The sequence below is a fragment of the Palaemon carinicauda genome, chromosome 8, assembly GCF_036898095.1.
Source record: "Palaemon carinicauda isolate YSFRI2023 chromosome 8, ASM3689809v2, whole genome shotgun sequence".
Lineage (NCBI taxonomy): Eukaryota > Metazoa > Arthropoda > Malacostraca > Decapoda > Palaemonidae > Palaemon > Palaemon carinicauda.
In genome coordinates this window covers 39125232-39145856 of record NC_090732.1, presented here as the reverse complement: position 1 = coordinate 39145856, position 20625 = coordinate 39125232, and the positions used below count along the sequence as shown (strand labels likewise).

The window sequence follows — 20625 nt, the reverse complement described above, 5'->3', positions numbered from 1 at the left end:
TAGATTGATCACCAAAAATCTTAAAAGACTTTCCCATTAAGCAACTTTTTTTGTGCAATGGAAAAAGACACAGACCTAATGTGTTTCTCAAAAGTAAATCTGTAGTCAAGAATCACACAAATTTTAAAAAGAGTCATACAGAGTTAAAGAAGCATTGTCAATGCTGAGATCCGGATGTTGAGGAGCAACTGTCATTGACCTACTTACAATCATACTTTAAGTTTTATTAGTATTCAACTTCATTATTATTATTTTTATTATTTTCTAAATATTCACTTTTGTTCATGATGGTAATACCTTTTCCATATTCTGGCTTGGAAAATTTAATGTGTTTGTTTTCACTTAGATTTCTTAGAACTTTTTTCATTTTGATCAAACAATGGTACCTTGATTTCTTTCTTGTATTCCTCTAATATATTACTGAATAGATCTTGCATTCCCTTATAGACAGCTTCTCTAACAGAGCAGTTATCGTTGTTTAGTTTGTTTACTTTATTTGCAAATATTTCCAAACTTACTTTCCTTATGATATGATCGGGTTTTGGTTTGAGGCAATGGTCAAGTCCAAAGGATAACAGATATTTTTCTCTTTTCTTTAGTTTGTAATCAGAGAGATTGTAAACAACACCATTCCCATCACACGATGGTGGTTTATAGAAACCCCCTAGTTTGAAAAGTTTTTAACACGAGTTAGACAAACTTTGTTTTTGTAAAGTTCACATTCCTTATGAATACAATGTAAAGTATCGTTAAAATCTAAAAATTAAATTTGTCTTTTAATATTATCATAACACGATAATAAATCTTGGTACAGCTTGGTGTCGTTTTTATTTTTTTCTGGAAGTTCATTCTCGATTAAAATACTTCCAATCTTTCTAGATATGTCTTCACCGAAACTGAAGGTTGAGATTCATTAGGTAAAATCATATGCTTTAGCATTTGATTTTCTATTGGAAATCAACCTAAAGGGCAAAAAACAGTGTTGGAGATTTGGTTATTTTGAATCCCGCAAAAACTTATGGTTCAAACTTCATAAAAATTTCAGGGTTTGGGGTCGGGGAACGGGGGTACATGCCAGTATGGGTGGCTGACCTGGAAAGAATCGAAATCACGTGCCACGTGCAATTGATATTTCCCATGTTAAGTCAATGGGACTTTTTTCAAAAAATACTTAAAAGTTTATTTGATGAAAAATTCCTCGATAGATTTCTCTTGAACTCCATAAAGTTACAGGCCAACCCCTCGGCCACCACGTGGCATAGGCCACATATCAGGCAAAACTCGAACTCACGGGCCACGTGGACCTGTGTGGGGACGTGCACGGTCGGAAATTGCGTCATCGGACCACTGGCGACACCCTGGCACCCTGGGGCACCAAACCGGTGCAGCCGGCAAGTGGACAGAACAGGCTTTCAGCACTCACCACCAGGTGTCGCACGTGCACTTGAACGTGCAGCCAGGGAGGCCTGTATATAGGGGTACAATTTACGCGGTTTACCAAGATTTGGGGTCAAAGCCCATTTATTCGAAAATGGGTCGTAAGATCTCGTTTTTACTTCCAATAGGGATAAGACCTACTGTCGTCTACCACATGCCATGGGTCGTATTTCTGGGATAAATGCTACGTGCGAGTCTGTCATCACCCGCACTCCCGGTATTCGCGACACGGGCAGAATGGTGACCCTGTGCCGGCTGAATGGTTCAACCCCGGGACACCAAACCATTGCAGTCGGTGAGGAGACAGAACAGGCTTCCCACACCCACCACCAGGTGGCACACATCCGCGTACACGTGCACCCATGTGGCCCACTATGTGAGATTATGCATTACAGGGATAACCCAAACTTGGCGGGCCTCGAGCACCCTACGGATAGTAATGGGAGCTAATGCCTGTGTGGGGTACGTACACTTGCTGGGGGGCGCGTTTGCCCATGGTGGATTTGAACCCACCAGGGTTTTTCATTCCGAAAATTTGTAGGGGTAAGACGAAAATTGCGACATATTGGTACTGTTGTAAAAATTGCCTAATTTGCACGTGTCCTGTTCGAGAACGAGTAGTCTAGTAGCCAAGTGGTCATGTCACCTCCCAGATTTTGCCTTTCCGGACCCCGTGTGGACAATAGAAGTCCTATTTGCAGGCGATTGCTTCATGCCAAGACGTCCAAATTGGTACCGTTGAGCTCCGCGCAACACGGGCTCTCCATCTGACACATTTATTCATCACTCTTGTAAGAGTCGCGGGTTCAAATCCCAGCATAACCAAAAAACACAATGCATAGGCTATTAGGCTATGCTGAGTGCTGATTGTACAAACCACATGCGTCCATATTGGCAGAGAACCGTGCACTGCAGGCCAGTGAAATTGGGTAATGTTGTGCTCTGCGCGACACGGGCTCTACACCTCTGATTATTCACTACTCTTGCAAGGGTGGTATTACCTTAATTTATACTACTTAATTTCGATTCCATTTCTTTTTCATATAGTCACAGTGAGTTCATGAAGAAAAAATTTAATTTTGGCGATTGTCGACATACTTATTTGTGCGTACCACAAACCTACCACATACAATTTGGGGCGGCCAACTAAGAGGCAAAATGACCAAATTATGTGACATGTGACATATCTCATGCCAATTAGCCAAGAAATTCAATCTCAACCTTCAGTCCATGGCACACCTCAAAAAGCGTCACCTGCGAGTAGCTGCCTCCTTTATAATTTACAGTAAACTGGACAAATTTTGGAATACAGCCATACTGGAGGCATCTTTTGCGAAACAAAATGTCAAGTTTGTTTTGTTCCCATCTGTGAACATTTTTTTCCCATCTTCTTACTCCTCGTAGTACTTCCTGCCCATATCTACGAACAATGGTGGTTTTGTAACTCTCAGACAAGGGAACACACAGTCAAATGAGGAACTGCAGTGCTAGTACGAATCGAAACATCATCTTCCATTCATTCACCTTTATTACAAAGTTTCTGACATTTGTCAATCAGGTTCTGTAAAGTTAAAAACATACATTTGTACAAACAATACCTTATCTTATTGTTACTTATATCTTCTACCAATGTTTTTATTGTTTGCACAAATGTATGTTTTTAACTTTACAGAACCTAATGATGGACAAATGACCGAAACGTTGTAATAAAGGTGACTGAAAGGAAGATGATATTTCGATTTGTACTAGCACTATAATTCCTCACTCGAGTTCCATAATCATCAAGGTCCATCAACAGAGCTTTAATTTCACGAGATCGAAAAGCTAAAGTAGTTAGTTTAGCCTCAGGAAAACAGGAATGAGAAAGATCAAGTTTCTCATTACTCTGTTTACTGTCAAGCTCATCAGCCAAAAGGGTTGAAATTTCCTTTGGTCAGTAAGTGACAGAGCCATCTCTTTTAAACAAAGGAGTACATGAGTATGATACATCAGGGGCAGTCTGCTCAGTCTTCACTGCTAATGAAATCAAGACATGATCAGATGTCGCAACTGGAGACCCAACCTTACTTGTTATAACACCAGGGGAGTTGGTGTATACGAGGTCCAAGTATTTACCAGACCTGAGAGTAGCTTCACTTATGATTTGTTCACAGCCTGATTCAGAGACAAAATCAAAAGCTCTTCAGCCATGGCGATTAGTAGGAGAAACAGAATTTGACACTTCCTATGGTGAGCATTGAAATCGCCAACAAATACAAAAGAAGCCTTTCTATCATCTTCCTGTACCTTAGCCATAATGGTAAGAAGACAATCGAAGACAGAATCATCCATGTCTGGATTCCAAAATATCGAACACAAATATAAGTTGTTATGCCGGTCACAAACTTTTATTACCCGAATCTCATGACATCCACATTCATAGCAGGATTCATGAGAGGCATGGTACTCAGCCCTAATATACACCGCCATTCCCCAGGCCCTGCAGATCTTTTCCAATCGCAATTCCTTTTTGGATTATTGATAGTTTAGGTCACGGAACACCAACTTGCGGCGCATTGACTCTTTCACGAAATTATTGCGACTCTAAACACTGAACTAACCTTTTTTTCCATTTAAAACAAAGAAATTATGTACCACTCTTTACTCTAGCTTGATTATATTTTTAGTTAAAACCTATGTAATTTGCAAAGGCATCCACTCTACATAAATTCAAGTGTAACAGTTTCTTAAACTAACTAACATCTCTTCATAGAAAACTAAAGCAATTAACATGAATGTGTCATGATGTAACTATAGTCTAAATCTAGAACAATATATTCTACGAACTTCCACGTTATCTTGATTTTAAAGAAATATGTTTAGACAATTGGTATTTATTTCTTCTTGATATTTGTATGCAATGCATATTAATTATTTTGTGATTATCATAATGCTTGTAATAAGAATGGTTACGATTATATCGTAATCAATTCGAGTCAAGTAGTGTTAATGTCTCACTTTAGCTGTCATCTAGAGAAGATCTCAAATCAGAGAATACGAGTGAAATGCGAACAAGAAAGTTGTCTTTTCCATGAAATATAACCTTATATATTTCAAAGTGACAACTGCAGAGTTGAAGGAAATAATTTGCAAAAGATAAATGCATTTATAATTCATAATTCATCTCATCACTGACAATAACTATCTCTCCCTCTCTTAGTATGTATGCATATATATACTGTATGTATATATGTATATATATATATATATATATATATATATATATATATATATATATATACAGTATATATATATATATATATATATATATATATATATATATATATATATATATACAGTATATATATATATATATATATATATATATATATATATATATACAGTATATATATATATATATATATATATATATATATACAGTATATATATATATATATATATATATATATATATACAGTATATATATATATATATATATATATATATATATATATATATTGAATTCACTCTGCCTAAGAAATAAATCATCAAGAGAATTGAGCTGATTCCCACGCTGTTGTGCATACCCTTGTCTATTGCGCATGATAAATGATTAAGATTTTATTACCAAAGAGCTATTTACGATAACAATACTAAACACGTGACTTCCACGCATGAAGCCACTAATAATTTTATGATTTCATATTAACTATGGGTCGAGAATGAAGAGATAAGAGATTTTTTTTTTCAACGGCTATGTATAAGTCAATGCAAAAAGAAAATAAACTTAACTACTTGTCCTTTGAAGGAGATAAGATTTCATATTGACCCTATTATACTTATTTATGATTAAAATGGTTGTGACACTGATGCTCGTGACTATCATAGATTTACGTTCAAATGTTGAACCAAAGATAGTTTTTAACTTTTGAGCAAGATGACCGTCGTAGGAAAACTAGTAAAGAGCAAAATAACCCAATAGATGATGGAACCTGAAAACAAAGATAACTGACAAGATAAAGATTTTTCCATCCATATACCAAGTTCAACAGGAAAAATTTTTTCTCTTGAAAATCCCAAGTTTAACAGTTAGAATATATATATATATATATATATATATATATATATATATATATATATATACATATATAAATATATATATATATATATATATATATATATATATACATATGCATATATATACATATATATATATATACATATGTATAAATATATATATACCTATATATATACATATATATACATATAAATACATATTTATATATACTTATATATACATATATACATATATATACACATATACATATGTATATGTTTTATACATACATATATATATATATATATATATATATATATATATATATATATATATATATACAGTGTCCCAAAATAACGTATACATTCTTTGACTTTGAATAACTAATAAACTTTTTTTTTTATTTCAGATTTGATTTTGGAGTAAGAATGGCGGATACTGGGCTTACATTCGAGCAAAGAAAAATTGTTCTGCAAACATTCTGGAAATGTGAAAATAAAGCTGAAGTGCAAAGACGATATACGAGTGAGTTCCACAGGCATCACCATTTCACGAATCGTAGATAACTTTGAGACTCATGGTACCATCCAGTGCATGAGAAAAGGACATTCAGGACGAAAAAGAACATCGACAAGCCCAAGTAAAGAACAAGATGTTATTGCTAATGTTCAGAATTCCCCACGAAAATCTGTTCGTCAACTCTCACGTGAAACAGGTATTCCAAAATCAAGCGTCCATTGCATTTTGAAGCATGCGTAGCAGAAAACCTAAAACAATTGACGAACTTAGAGAGGTAATTAAAGAAATGTGCTCAGATACCGAGAGAAATGCTACTAACAGTTTGTTGTTCCATATTTTCACGATGCGAAAAGTGTATTGAGCAGAACGGCAACCACTTTGAACACTTTTATGTGAGATGATCTTATTTTTTAGCATTCTCAAATTGCCTTATTATCCTTACTTTTTCACTTTCCTCATGCTACTTTTATACTATTCTTAACTTCTGACTCACATCCTCCCTCCTGATTTATAGTAAATCCCAAGTATCTAGATTATTCTACCTGTTTAAAAACTGTTCATCTACTTTCATGTATGACTATCCTGGCCCTACCTTCCTTACTGCTAACCATAGCTTCAGTCTTATCCACATTTACCCTCAAACCACCCTTTTCCAAAGTATCTTGCCACTCTACCACCCTTCTCTGTAATTCTTCCTCATTTTCAGCAGTAATCACCAAATCATCAGCAAATAGCAACTCCCACAACTCTTCATCTATGATCCCTTCACTTAACATATCTAAGACCAGCACAAATAAAAATGGGCTACATGCTGAACCTTGATGTAATCCAACACTAACTTTAAACGTTACTGTTTCCCCAACAGCTGTTATTACTTTTGTCTTTGTTCTTTTGTAAATCATCTCTACCATTCTAACCAACTTCTCCGGGACTTTCCTCTTCCCCAAGCACCAAAACATCACTTCTCTTGGTCTTCTGTCATAAGCCTTCTCTAAATCTACAAAAGCACATAAGAACTTCTGGTCTCCCTCTTAGTCTCTATTGCTGTAACTGGCTTACTATAAAGATATCATTCACGGTCCCTCTCCCCTTTATGAATCCATACTGCTGTTTCCCAATCTTTACAATTTCTCTCAATCTCTCATCTAGTACCCTCTCTAACACTTTCAAACCATGCTCTGTTAATTTAATTCCCCTGTAGTTACTGCATTCCGGGACTTCCCCTTTTTGCTTAAATATAGATACTATTAGGCTCTCCTCCCAGGTTTTAGGCATTATTTCCTCTTCCTATTGTTCTCAATGAATCCAGCATCCATTCTTCCCCCTCTGTAGCTAATATCTTGACCATTTCAATATGAAACTCTGATGGGCCTGGTGCTTTACCATTCTTTATTTTACTCAAAGCCCGCTTCACTTATGTACTCTATATCTCCATCACAGGCCCCTCCACTCTTTGTGCTTCGCCCAGCTCCTCTTTCCCATTTTCAAAATTCAATAGTTGCTCATAATATTCTCTCCATCTCCTTTTCATTTCATCACCCCTATATAAAATATTTCCATCTCTATCCCTGTTGACTACCAGTTGCCCCAAATCCTGTCTGGATTTTCCTCAAGATTGAAATCTTATAAATATCATTTTCTTCTTCCTTTGTTCCTAGCCTTTCATTTAACTGCTCTACTGCTTTACCAATAGCTATACCTACTTTCCTCCGAGAATCTTTTTCCTATTCTCTGTACTGTTCCTTAGCTCCCTGTGTCTGTATTACTTTCCCATCCTTGAATGTCTTTGATTTTATTTTAACTGATATTTGCACCTCTGTTCCATCACCAATTTTATCCTTTCGACACACCATATTCACTGTTTCTTCCCACTAATTCCTCCGCTTCCCTACACATATTTCTTTCATACCCAACCAAATATTTTACAACCTGTTACCCTGTCTAATCTCCAAGTTCAACCTCTCTCTCTCTCTCTCTCTCTCTCTCTCTCTCTCTCTCTCTCTCTCTCTCTCTCTCTCAACATCCTCCTAAATTGCTCACACATTTTGCCTTTAAGGTCCCAAACTTTAATTCTAGATCTATTTTTCTTCTGGGATTTTCTACCTCTCATTTTAAAATCCATCACTACTAGTATCTGTTGCTTAACACAGGCTAATCCCAAAATCACTTTACAGTTCATCACATTTTTCTTGTCTGCTTCTCTAACCAATAAGTAATCTATTTGGCTCTCCACTCCACTTTCATAGGTTATCAGATGCTAATATATAACCGTCACCCCTTCCTCATTTCCAATTCCAAACCCGTGGCCTCCATGTCCACCTCATATCCATCTTTTTTCTTCCCCACTCTGCCATCCATATATGCTTAACTTCTCTACCTCTTTCACTGATCTAATAGCAAACTGAAACTCTTGCCTAAAAAATTATTTTTCTTGTTCTTGACAACCCATCTGGAGGGTATGTGCCTGAAATCATATTAATTATCTGAATTCCAATTATTATTAAGATATCTAAAAGCTTATCGTTTATTCTCTTTACTTTTACCACTTTTTCTTCCCAGCTATTACCTATTATGACCACAACTCCACTTCTCCCCTCTCTTGCCCTGCTGTAATAAGAGTTTATATCCATTTGCCATCTTTCTAGTTCTATTTCCTTTCCATCTAATCTCCAGCAGACACAAGACATCTATCTTCCTTCCCTCCATCACATCCACTATCTCCCTTAATCTCCCCGTTAGTGAACCAACATTCCAAGTATCCGCTCTGATTTTCCATTCTCTCACTAACTTCTTTGGCCATAGGCTAGTCGTGAACCTTGCAGTACCCCTCGTCGATTCACCTCGCCAATAGGGGGGATCCTGATGAGCGGAGCTTACACATGGCGTTAATCATAATTTGGCCGATGGTTTTTACGATCGCTTGCCCCTGTAGTCATCGACCACATTTATTGGTGGTGGGCCTAGCCTTTGCCTAGAGTCTAACTGCAAGGCATCAGTTTCCACAGTTACAGTATTGACAGTGGGCCTAGCCTTTTGCTAAAAAGCAAAACTACAAGGCAACAGCTGTCCTTTTACTCGCTTTCTACGACACACAGGACATATGGTGGTAGTATTCTTACACTCCTACAATAGGGTACATTATATATATATATATATATATATATATATATATATATATATATATATATATATATATATATATATATATATCATTATCGTCATCTCCTCCTACGCCTATTGCCGCAAAGGGCCTCGGTTTGATTTCGCCAGTTGTCTCTATCTTGAGCTTTTGATTGAATACTTCTCCATTCATCACCTCCCTCGCACTTCATAGTCCTCAGCCATGTAGGCCTGGGTCTTCCAACTCTTCTAGGGCCTTGTGGAGCCCCACTGAACGTTTGGTGAACTAATCTCTCCTTGGGAGTGCGAAGAGCATGCCCAAACTATCTATATCTACCCCTCATGATCTCATCCACATATGGCACTCAAGTAATCGCTCTTATAGTTTCATTTCTAATCTTGTCCTGCCATTTAACTCCCAATATCCTTCTGAGGGCTTTATTCTCAAATCTATTAAATCTATTGGAGATTGTTTCATTGTCATATCATGACTCATGTCCCTAGAGTAACACCGATCTCACGAAACTTATATTTTATAGTCTGATTTTTATATGCAATTTCAAGCGATTTGATTTCCAAATTTTACTTGACGTAGCCATTGTCTGATTTGCTTTCTCCAATCTTTCACTAAACTCTAATTCTAAAGACCCTGCATTGGAGATCATAGTTCCTAAATACTTAAATGATTCCATCTCATTAATCCTTTCTCCTTCCAATGATATTTCATCTTCCATTGCATATTGCGTTCTCATCATCTCTGTCTTTTTTCTATTTATCTTCAGCCCAACCTCGTGTGATATTTCATGCATTCTGGTAAGCAAAATTGGCCTGTACATAATATCAAAGGCCTTTTCATAGTCCACACATGCCATCAAAAGGGGATTTCTATATTCTGCGCATTGCTGTACAACATGTCTCAAATTGAAAATTTGGTCAGTGCAACTTCTACCTTTTCTAAATCCTGCTTGTTCATCTCACGGCTTTCCATCAATCTTTCTCTTCTATCTCTTTAGAATAAGCATACTATATATTTTCATAGCAACTGACGTAAGTGTTATGCCTCTGTAATTATTGCAATCAATCATGCCTCCTTTTTTCGCTATTTTCACCAACACTCTTAACTCCCATTCATCAGGTTTTGCCTCTTCATGCCACATTCTACAAAATAATCTTGTAAGTAGTCTGGGAGTCACTTCATTTTCAACCAATATCATCTCGGTAGTTATTTCATCGTATCCTGGGACTTTCTATCTCTTTAGATTTATTAGGATATCCTCGACTTCAAACACACTTGATTCATTCATTGGCAATCAAGGTCTTCATCAGCTTCAGGTATATCAATCAAATTATTCCCTTCATATCTCCTATTCATAACCTCACTAAAGAGTTCCACCCAACGCTGCCTTTCTTCATCTTCTGTTGCTATAACAGAGCCATCTCTCTTTCTGATAGGTATATGCTTCTTCTTCTTTGTCCTAGTTGAGATTTCGTTAATAATTCTATGAGCAATTATTACACCATAGCCAGTTCCTGAATTCATAGCATTGTCAGCCTCATCTGCTTTACTGTCTAAACATTCTCTCCAGTCATTCCTGGCTTTTCTTTTGACCTCACTTTCAATACTGAAATACTTAGCATGCTTAACCTTGCAATTTTCATCACTTCCACGAAAACTTTTAACAATTAATATATATATATATATATATGCATATATATACACACACACACACACACACACATATAATATATATATATATATATTAATGTATATAAATACACATATATATGCACACACACACACATATATATATATATATATATATATATGCTACACGCGCACGTGGGTGATAAGCAGGTTACATTGCGATTCCTTAAATGTATGTACACATTTAATATAAGTGTATTCAAGTGAAGAACAATTTCATATTTCACAGTGCATTACAAATGCCCATCAAAATGTTAATAGTTATGAATTAAATATACCGTACAGTTGACTGTAATAATATTCTTTTATAAGCGACCATGCAGATAGTAAATAGTTGAAAAATCAATTTGTATTCATTCCTCCTCACTAAACCTATGTTAAACTGCTCGACATTAACCGTAGCCACCAAAAATAAGACAACGGTATAACAGACTACTGAAATAAGTTTTATCTAACAATGCACGTGAAAAAGCCTACGAGTAGTACTTTCAAAGATACAGCCCGATACAAATTTCTATTCAAGAACAGGAAGGCTGGGAATCGGAGCTACTCCCGTGCTACTGTACTTTATACTATATTTACCTTTGAGATCTCCTATACCATCGCCGTTTCTGTCAAGGAAAGACCTGGGGTAAACTTGGTACAACACCTCTCTCTGCCACCAAGGGACCCTTTTCCTTTTACTTCCTTTATCGACATTGCTTACTTTGCAAGAACGTTTCGATGTGGTAGCCATTTTCGGAGATACGGACAACAGCGACAGGTTCTACTAACTAAATGGTTTTTGGCAACTCTCTCGCCTTGCTTCATGGTAGGCAAGTTCGGCAACAAACCGTAACTCTCGGCTGCCTCAGTTTACTATTCAAGACAAGTGGAGTATCGCTTAAAATAAAATTTACTTTTATTACAACTTAAAGTGAGAAAAAATATAAAAAAAAAATGTAATCGAGGATATATGATATTTCCGCCCGCTGTACTGCAATGCCCGACTAATTCTACTCACGACTTGCAAAAATAAGCAGTGATGTCTGATTAGGACTACAAATATTATTTCTGTTGCGAATATTCGACAATAAGGACACATTTACAACAGCTCAAAGCAGAGTCATGTGGGAGGGGGGGGGGGAAGACGCACACCAACCCTGGTTTTACACCAGATCCAAGTCTACCGTATTAGGGTTGTATATATAGTATGCTACACAAGACCTCCACTACACCTTAACTCTCTAATTCACTATTGTCCCACTTGAGAAGCCCAAAAAAAAACGAAAAAAAAAACGAACTTATTAGGTATCCTTCCAGAGAACCCACTAACCAACGCAAAAATCGCAAAAAAAATTAAAGAACAAACAAATATAGTTAAATATATTCTTGAAAATAATATATATATATATATATATATATATATATATATATATATATATATAAAGATGAACATACATTTATCATCACTATTATTATTATTATTAGTAGTAGTAGTAGTAGTAGCAGCAGCTAAGCTACAACCCTAGCTAGAAATGCAGGATACTAAAAGACCAAGGGCTCCAACAGGGAAAAATAGCCCAGTGAAGAAAGGAACTAAACTACAACAGAACAGATGAACGACTAAATTAAAATACTCAAAGAACAGTAGCAACATTAAAACAGATCATTCATATATAAACTATAACATTTGAAATACACCGATTCAACTATATACCTGATTAGGAAGATCATTCCACAACTTGATCAGAGCCGGAATAAAACCTCTAGAATATCGTGTAGTAATGATCCTCATGATATAGAAAGTATGACTATTAGAATTAACTAAATACCTAGTATTATGAACAAAAAGGTACTGTCCAGGAAATCTAAACGCAAAGAATGGTCAGAACTAAAAGATAAAAAAAAAAAATCTTATGCGACATGCATCACGAATTAATTGAACGACGGTGCCAGAGATTAATATCTAGATCAGGAATAAGAAATTCAATAGCCTGAAACTTCCTCTATAACAAATTAGATGAGATTCAGCATCTGAAGACCAGACAGGAGATTAATATTCAAAAGAAGGTAGAATGAAAGAATTAAAACACTTTTTCAAAATAGATTTATTACCGAAAATTTAATTAGGCGATACTATCAATTTTTATGCATCAGAAACGTGGAGCCTTACTAAAGCCTTAGAACATAAGCTAGGTACAACTAAAAGAACTATGGAAAGAATAGTGATGGGAATAACACTAAGAGACAGAAAAAGAGCAACATGGATGCAAGAGCAAACTAAAGCAGAGGATATTCTGACATGTAAAAAAGAAAAAAAAAATGGACATGGACCGGACAAAATGGAATGGCAGATAGCAGATGTGCATTAAGAATAACAGAATGGGTACCTGGAGATAGCAAAAGAAGCTGGGGAAGGAGGAGAAAACAATGGATTGACGAACTAAGTAAGTTTGCCAGTGTAGACTGGCATAGAAAGACCATTGTCCTGCATATGTATCACACACTCTCGTACAGTGTAAGGGTATTTGTTTTCTTTATATATCGATATCGCTCTCCCCTCACACTGATAACCTGTTTAAGCCTGTATGTTCATGAATCATTGTGTTTGAATTTTTTAGGTGTTCTTGCTTGGATCCACTGAAATAAAAGTTACTTGCATTCATCCCTTCTCTCAGTTACAACCTGATTGCTCGCTCGCACATTGGTGACCAGCGGAGTGTCCGTTCCCTCTCACCTGCCCCTCATTGCTGTGCCCTACTATTTGAAGAGGCCGCCAAACAAACCTGCCTCTTCGACATATGCCGCCTCAATGGAACTACCGTCCTCTACGGAGAATTATTCGCCTGGTTCTAGCATGCTGGTCAAGTTTTGTATCAAGCCCTAACTTAGTCAAGATCCCCGAATAAGACGGCCTCAAAAAATACTTCCTGGAGCAGTATTCGTCATCACAAGCCGCCTGCATAGCCAAACTTTTTCAGCTCTCTCAACACCAATTAGGGGACCAAAAGGCATCACTTGCTCTCAGAGAATGGTCAGTATCGCTCGCCTATATCATCGCTTGTGGAGGTGGCCTCCCCTCCCACTAATCTTTTCTTTTTACATGATGCACGTACGGGCATGCAATTTTTGGTAAAAATAGGTGCTTTCCATTCTCTCCTGCATTGTAATCTGTCTAAATCTGCTGATGTCTGCCTTGTAGCTGCCAACAGATCTGCGATACCCAACTAAGGTTATGAGAATCTCCCATTATCGTTTGGAGGCATCAAATATCACAGGAAGTTCTCGTTCCTGACGTCACATTGCCAATCCTCAGCGCGAATTTCCTCTCACATTACCACCTCCTGGTTGATGTCGCTCACCGACGGCTAGTCAATGCAGATTCTTACTAGTCCACGCCCCTTCAACCAGCACCCTCCAACCTCGCTCTCCAAATCAGCGCAGCCACGTATGCCCAAGCCCACCTCTTCCCATCGTACCCGGAAGTCTTCCGTTCAGAACTATGCCAAACGTCCATGGTTTCTGTCAAACATGGTATTTATCACCATATCAAAACAGCGGGGCCTTTTCCATAACTTTTTCTACTTCTAAAATATTCCGCATGGACCCTAGAGAGTAAAGGGTTGGACAACCCCACCTGCAACATTTCTCTAAATTTCAAAAGTCTTACAATCTCTCAAACTACCACTATCTGTGACATGATGGCCCCCTTCCACTACCACCATCATCCTTCCTCTGTTCACATCTGTCTCTACAACTAAAAACCTTACAAATTTCCTTATGCTTGACAACTAACCTTCTGAATTCTTTAGATCACCTACTTGCCGAACAAGGGAAAGGCCCGTGCCAATAGGAACTGTTGGCTACAATACAACCGCAAGCAAGCAGCGGGGCCACTAGCATTTACCAGTTTCAGGTGTCTGGCACTTGATCGTTTGGCAGCTGCTACAAAAAATGTTCGCCAAAATGGAAGAAATGGGCCTTTGCTAAAAGCCCTCAAGCCCATGGTTGTCACCCTTACACATCGTTCTGAAGAATGATAACTTTCTGTGCCCATGTAGGGATTACAGGCACCTGAATATGCAGACAGAACCGCATCACTACCTCCTTCCAAACATTGGTAACGTGACCTCCTACTTGCACAAAGCGAAGGTTTTCTCCCCGCTTGACCTCCTGAAGGGGTGTTATCAGGTACCCATGAACCCAGATGACTTCCCCAAGACCGCCATCACCACCCCTTCGATACATACAACTTCAATTACTCTTGTTTTGGCCCTCATAATGTTGGGGCCACTATTTAACGTCTCATGGATGACATCTTAGGGGACTTCCTCTTCTGTATATGTTACGTGGACGACATACTTGTGTTCTCTTCCTCCAAAGAGGAACACCTCCGTCATCTACGCATCGTACTCGATCGCCTAGAACAGAACGGCCTTGTTGTCCCGTACAATAAGTGTACCTTTGGCATCAACAAAGTACCGTTCTTAGGGTACCGCATCACTCCTGAAAGTTTCCAGCCTCCCCCTGAAAAGATAGCGGCTATTCAGAGCTTTCCTAGGCCCTCAACCGTCAAAGCATAAATGAAATCTTGGGCATGATCAACTGTTATCACCGTTTCCTGCCAGCCATCGCCACCACTCTTGCCCTCCCTCTACGACTCCCTCAGAGACAAGCAAATATAACTGAAGTGGGGTCCCCTTTAAGAACCGACCTTCTGCAACGGAAAGAATACCCTATCTACCGCTGCTGCTCTCAATTTTCCATGCCACAGGCACCTCTCCTTCTCTCCACCATTGCCAGCGACGTCGGTATTGGTGCAGTACTCAAGCAGTTGGTCAATGGGTTGCCCCGCCCATTGGCCTTCTTCAATAGAAAACTGTTCAAGGCAAGATCCGGCTACTTTACCTTCGACCGCGAATTGCTAGCCTTGCACTTGGCTGTCTGTCAATTTCACCACTTCTTGGAAGGTATGCCCTTCGTCATTTGCATGGACCACATGCCACTGGTGCACGCCTTCACTCAACAGTCCGATGACTGGTCCACCCGTCAAAGCCGACTCTCTCTACCGTGGCTGAATACAATTGCACCCTTCAACACGTTCCTGGGAAAATGAATCCCATTGCCGATGCCCTGTCAAAAAACAAACTGGCTTCCATTCACCTGGGATTGGATTACAATGCATTGGCAGAACCCCAATGAAAAGATCCAAAGTACCAAACATGTAGGTCATTCTGCACATCCCTCCGCCGGGAAGACGTCCCTCTCGACAACTCCAACACCACCCTCCCTGTGACATCAGTACAGATAAATCTAGACCGTGGATACCTGCTCCCAACCGCCAAAAGGTATTTGATTTCATTCATGGCCTTTCACATCCCTCACGCAGATCAAACGCACAGCTAATGAAGACCAAGTTCATTTGGCACTGCATTACTAACCATGCTAAGGATTGGGTCCATGCCTGTACTTCATGACAAACTTGAAAAGTATATCTACACAGATTCAGGAGTGGGCACCTTTCCTCAACCTCACCGTCATTTTGCCCACATTCACGTTGACGTAGTAGGTCCCCTTCCGACATCATAAGGAAATCGTTACCTGTTTACTGTCATCGACTGTTCCCTTCAATGGCTTGAAACCATTCCCATGGAAACTGCAACATGCGCCTCATGTACATCTGCGTTATTCTTAGGATGGATAGCGTAGTTTGGTATCCATGAGCATATTACTTCTGACAGGGGGTACCACTTTCACCTCTCGATTATGGACATCATTAGCGAGTCTCATGGGAATCAACTTACATCAGACAAATGCCTATAACCCTGCTGCCGACAGAATGGCTGACTGTTTTCATCGTACACTCAAAGAAGCTTTGATGTCCTGTTGCAAGAACTCCAACTGATTTACTCAGCTTCCCTGGGTCCTCCTGGGACTAAAGACCTGCCCCCTAAACTCACCCTGGATGTCTCGGCAGCTAAAATGGTGTATGGCAACCTGTTGATCGTCCCTGCTGAATTTTATCCATCAACAACCTCCTCCAACAATCTCCAGTGCCTAAGTCATGCTGTGGGAAAATTTACTCCATGCTGTCAGACTTACAAGCCGCCAGAAAAGCATACCAACAGATTTGCACAAAGCATCGCATATTTTCCTGCGCAATAACACCAGCAAACCTTCACTAAAGCCCCTTTACATGGGCCCTTTCCTCATGATTCGACAAACAACAAAGGCGTTCTTTGGTGGCAAAGAAGATTGGGCCTCCACTGATTGCCTTGAACCTGCGTATCTCCAGCAAGATGACCCACATATAATGCTCCTCTCCAGAGCAGCGTGCCCTATTTCACAGGCATGTTGTTTTTGGCAGGGAGCCATGTACCGCATGTATCTCACACGCTCGTAAAGTGTAAGGTATTTCTTTTTTTTTTCTTTTATATATCTATATCGCTCTCCCATCGCTCTTATGAAATGTTTGTTTGTTCGTGAATCATTGTGTTTGAAGTTTTGTGCCGTTCTTGCTTGGAATGACTTTAATATAAACTTATGATCTCTTGAAATCAAACTAGTTGCATTAATCTTGCCTCTCAATTACAGCCTAACTGCTCTCTCGCACACCAGAAACAGAAGTAAGTAGAAGGATATGTCACAGGCCTTTATTCTGCAGTGAACTAGTTAGTGGCTGATGATGATGATGATGATGATCTCTCTCTCTCTCTCTCTCTCTCTCTCTCTCTCTCTCTCTCTCTCTCTCTCTCTCTCTCTCTCTCTCTCTCTCTCTCTCTCATATATATATATATATATATATACATATATATATATATATATATATATATATATATATATATATATATATATATACTGTATATATATGTGTGTGTAAGTGTCTGTATGTATGCATGCATATATAGAAACAGCTGCATTTCTTGTTGTTGATATAAATAAATAAATGAATAAATATATATATATATATATATACCTATATATATATATATATATATATATATATATATATATGTATATATAAATATATATATATATATATATATATATATATATAGATATATGTATATATAAATATATATATATATATATATATATATATATGTATATATAAATATACATATATATAGGCTACATATCTATTAACAGGAAGTGATAACAATTCGCAGGAGGATAGAGAGAATTGTATATGTTATTACCTATTGGGATGCTAGGTTTAGCTTTAAGAGGGCACACAGGTGATGGGGATGTTCTCTCTCGTGGAAAGGGGCAGGAAGATTAATGATGGTAATTTTTGGGAGCTTTTATGATTTTTTTGTATGGAGGGGCGACAGGGCTTTAGAGAAACACCTGAAAAATCCCCGGGCACCAAAAATCAAATGCAACCTACAAATGTAAAACTACCCAAAATTTAAATATTTTTTTGCATATATCAGTATTTCCCGAACATCTTATTTGAAAGAATAAAGCTATTCATATATATATATATATATATATATATATATATATATATATATATATATATATATATATATATGTGTGTGTGTGTGTGTGTGTGTCTGTGTGTGCGTGTATTACGGTATGGGTGTGAATGTTATTTGTTGATAAATAAATTATATATAGAGCAATGGTGGATCAAGCAGGGAGTTCAGGGGGCGTGACCCCTTTCAGTGGCTGAAATTTTATTTGTGTGCATATAAATATTGATGAAGCATAGAACAGATCGCGAATTTGGTGATAACGCGTATCGGTTCCACAAAAAGCAGTGAATGCCATGATTCATGCCATAAATGTACATTCATGTATTCAATTTATATGGGCCTATGTAAACACATTTGCACTGCACCAAGAGTTTCAACCGTTTGGTGAATATACTGTGGTCACTAGATATAGCTACACGATACTTTAGTCACCACATTCAACATGTTTGTGTTTCTAACATGGGAGGAATATTTGGTGGGGAGCTTAATTGGAAAAGATGGATTGCTGTCTAAGAAAGATAAGTCAGGATTTCATATCGAAGCTGCTGAGCGAGGGTCACTGTTCTTCCATAATTATTAAACTGCATCACATAGCATCGACTCTGCATTACAGAGGGTAAAAAAACAAAATCAGGAGAGAAATTTGTACGTGCTCAAGAAAAGTATTAATTGTGTACTCTACTTGGACAACAAGGCATATAACTACGAGGCCATCACAAAGATATGGTGGATTTCTCGTCTACCCAAGAACAAAACAAAGCCAATTTCACTGCTACGTTAGAGCATGATGCTAAGAGTGACGAAATACTACGTGAACATTTATTCACTGCTTCCAAATATACCAAATACACATAAAAAGCGATACAAGAGGAAATCATCCTAGTAATTGGGAGTATGATGCGAGCTAAACTAACGGAATCATTGTATGGAGATGTTCAGTTTTATTCGTAATTCCAGATGAAGTCACATATAACTAAGCAAATCAAGAAGTGCTTACTGTGTGTCTGCAGTATCTAAACATGAGCTCAAACTTTGATAGATCGAAAATTTTTAATATTTTCATGAATTTTGTGAATGTTTTTCGGACAACTAGTCGGGCATTAGATGATGGCTTGATAAAGTCTCTCACATCTGCCAACCTTGATCCGGCTAGCATATGAGGGCAAGCATACGATTGGTGCCTCTTCAATATCATCCGAATGCACGGGAGTCAGGGAATATAAAGGAAGTTTCTCCAAAAACAGCCTACATTCATTGTCATGCCCATGAGCTGAATCTTGCCATTGGCAGAAGCTGTAAACTACCACAAATACAAAACATAATTGACCTGATATATTGTGTGTATTATTTCTTTGATAACTCACTGAAACATCAAAGATTCTTTGAAAATGTGCTACATGTTTACTGCCCTCAAACAAAGCATCACAAACTTGAAGGGCCTGTGCAAAACACAGGTCGAACGCCATGTGTGCCTTGAAATGTTTCAGGAACTTTATTACTATATTGTTATTCATTAAGAGGTTATTTTGAATATGTTGTGTCACCCGGAATTGAGTCAGGAATCCTGGAACTTGGACAGGGAAACCATGACAAAATCCATGGGAATCAAAACTAGTATGTAGAGTTTTGATCATGTGATAGCATTCATAACTTTGAAAAACAGCTTGGATTATGTCTAATATCTGGCATCAAAGCCATAAAAGCGTGAACTGGACATTCACGAAGCATATCGCATGGTTGATGGTGCCCTACTAGATGTCCAAGGACTAGAAAAATAACACTGATATTGAATTTCAGCAGCGGTACGACAACGAAGTGAAAGACATTACTGAGCAAGTTGGATCAACTGAAACCATTCCCCACAACAACTCAAGTACAACAGCATCGGAGTTACACTGAGGCAGCCACACCACTTGAATACTACAAAGCGCACAATTGCAATCCAACTGGTTGATGTCCTCTAACAGCTGAAGGATAGGTTTTCAGCAGAAGAATGTCAGCCAGTTTCTGGCATACTGCAGCTGGTTCCAAAACTTACAACACAACATTCTAAATTGTCTGAAGACATCACATCACCACGCAGCTACTGCACTGGAAAGATGACCTGCCAAGCCCGCTCTCACTTCGCAATGAGCTTAAGACGATGGCACATGATGTGGCAATCCTTCACAGGCACAATTCCAGACAAACTCATAAATGCATTGTTATATGCAGATGCAGATGCAACTCAGGAATAGAACGACGTATAGCCGACTCTTAGCTTTCAATCTTATGAAAATCCACTACAACTTCCAACTAGAATTGACAGATATTGCTGATGAGTTCGCCAAAGCGCATTGCAGGAA

At 38.1% G+C, this 20625-nt stretch overlaps 1 protein-coding gene across 6 annotated transcripts in view; it reads right to left on the bottom strand.

Moving 5' to 3' along the window:
• Positions 1 to 20625, bottom strand: part of LOC137645713 (probable maltase) — a 178086-nt gene that overhangs the window by 103318 nt on the left and 54143 nt on the right. Inside the window, exon 1 of one of the 6 annotated variants that reach the window (XM_068378590.1) lies at positions 11400 to 11568. The exons of the other annotated variants lie outside the window; for them this stretch is intronic. Coding sequence (XP_068234691.1) covers positions 11400 to 11553 — 154 coding nt within the window. The 5' untranslated portion in view covers positions 11554 to 11568. Of the gene's footprint in view, positions 1 to 11399; positions 11569 to 20625 lie in introns of those variants that run through there. 6 annotated transcript variants of the gene reach the window in all.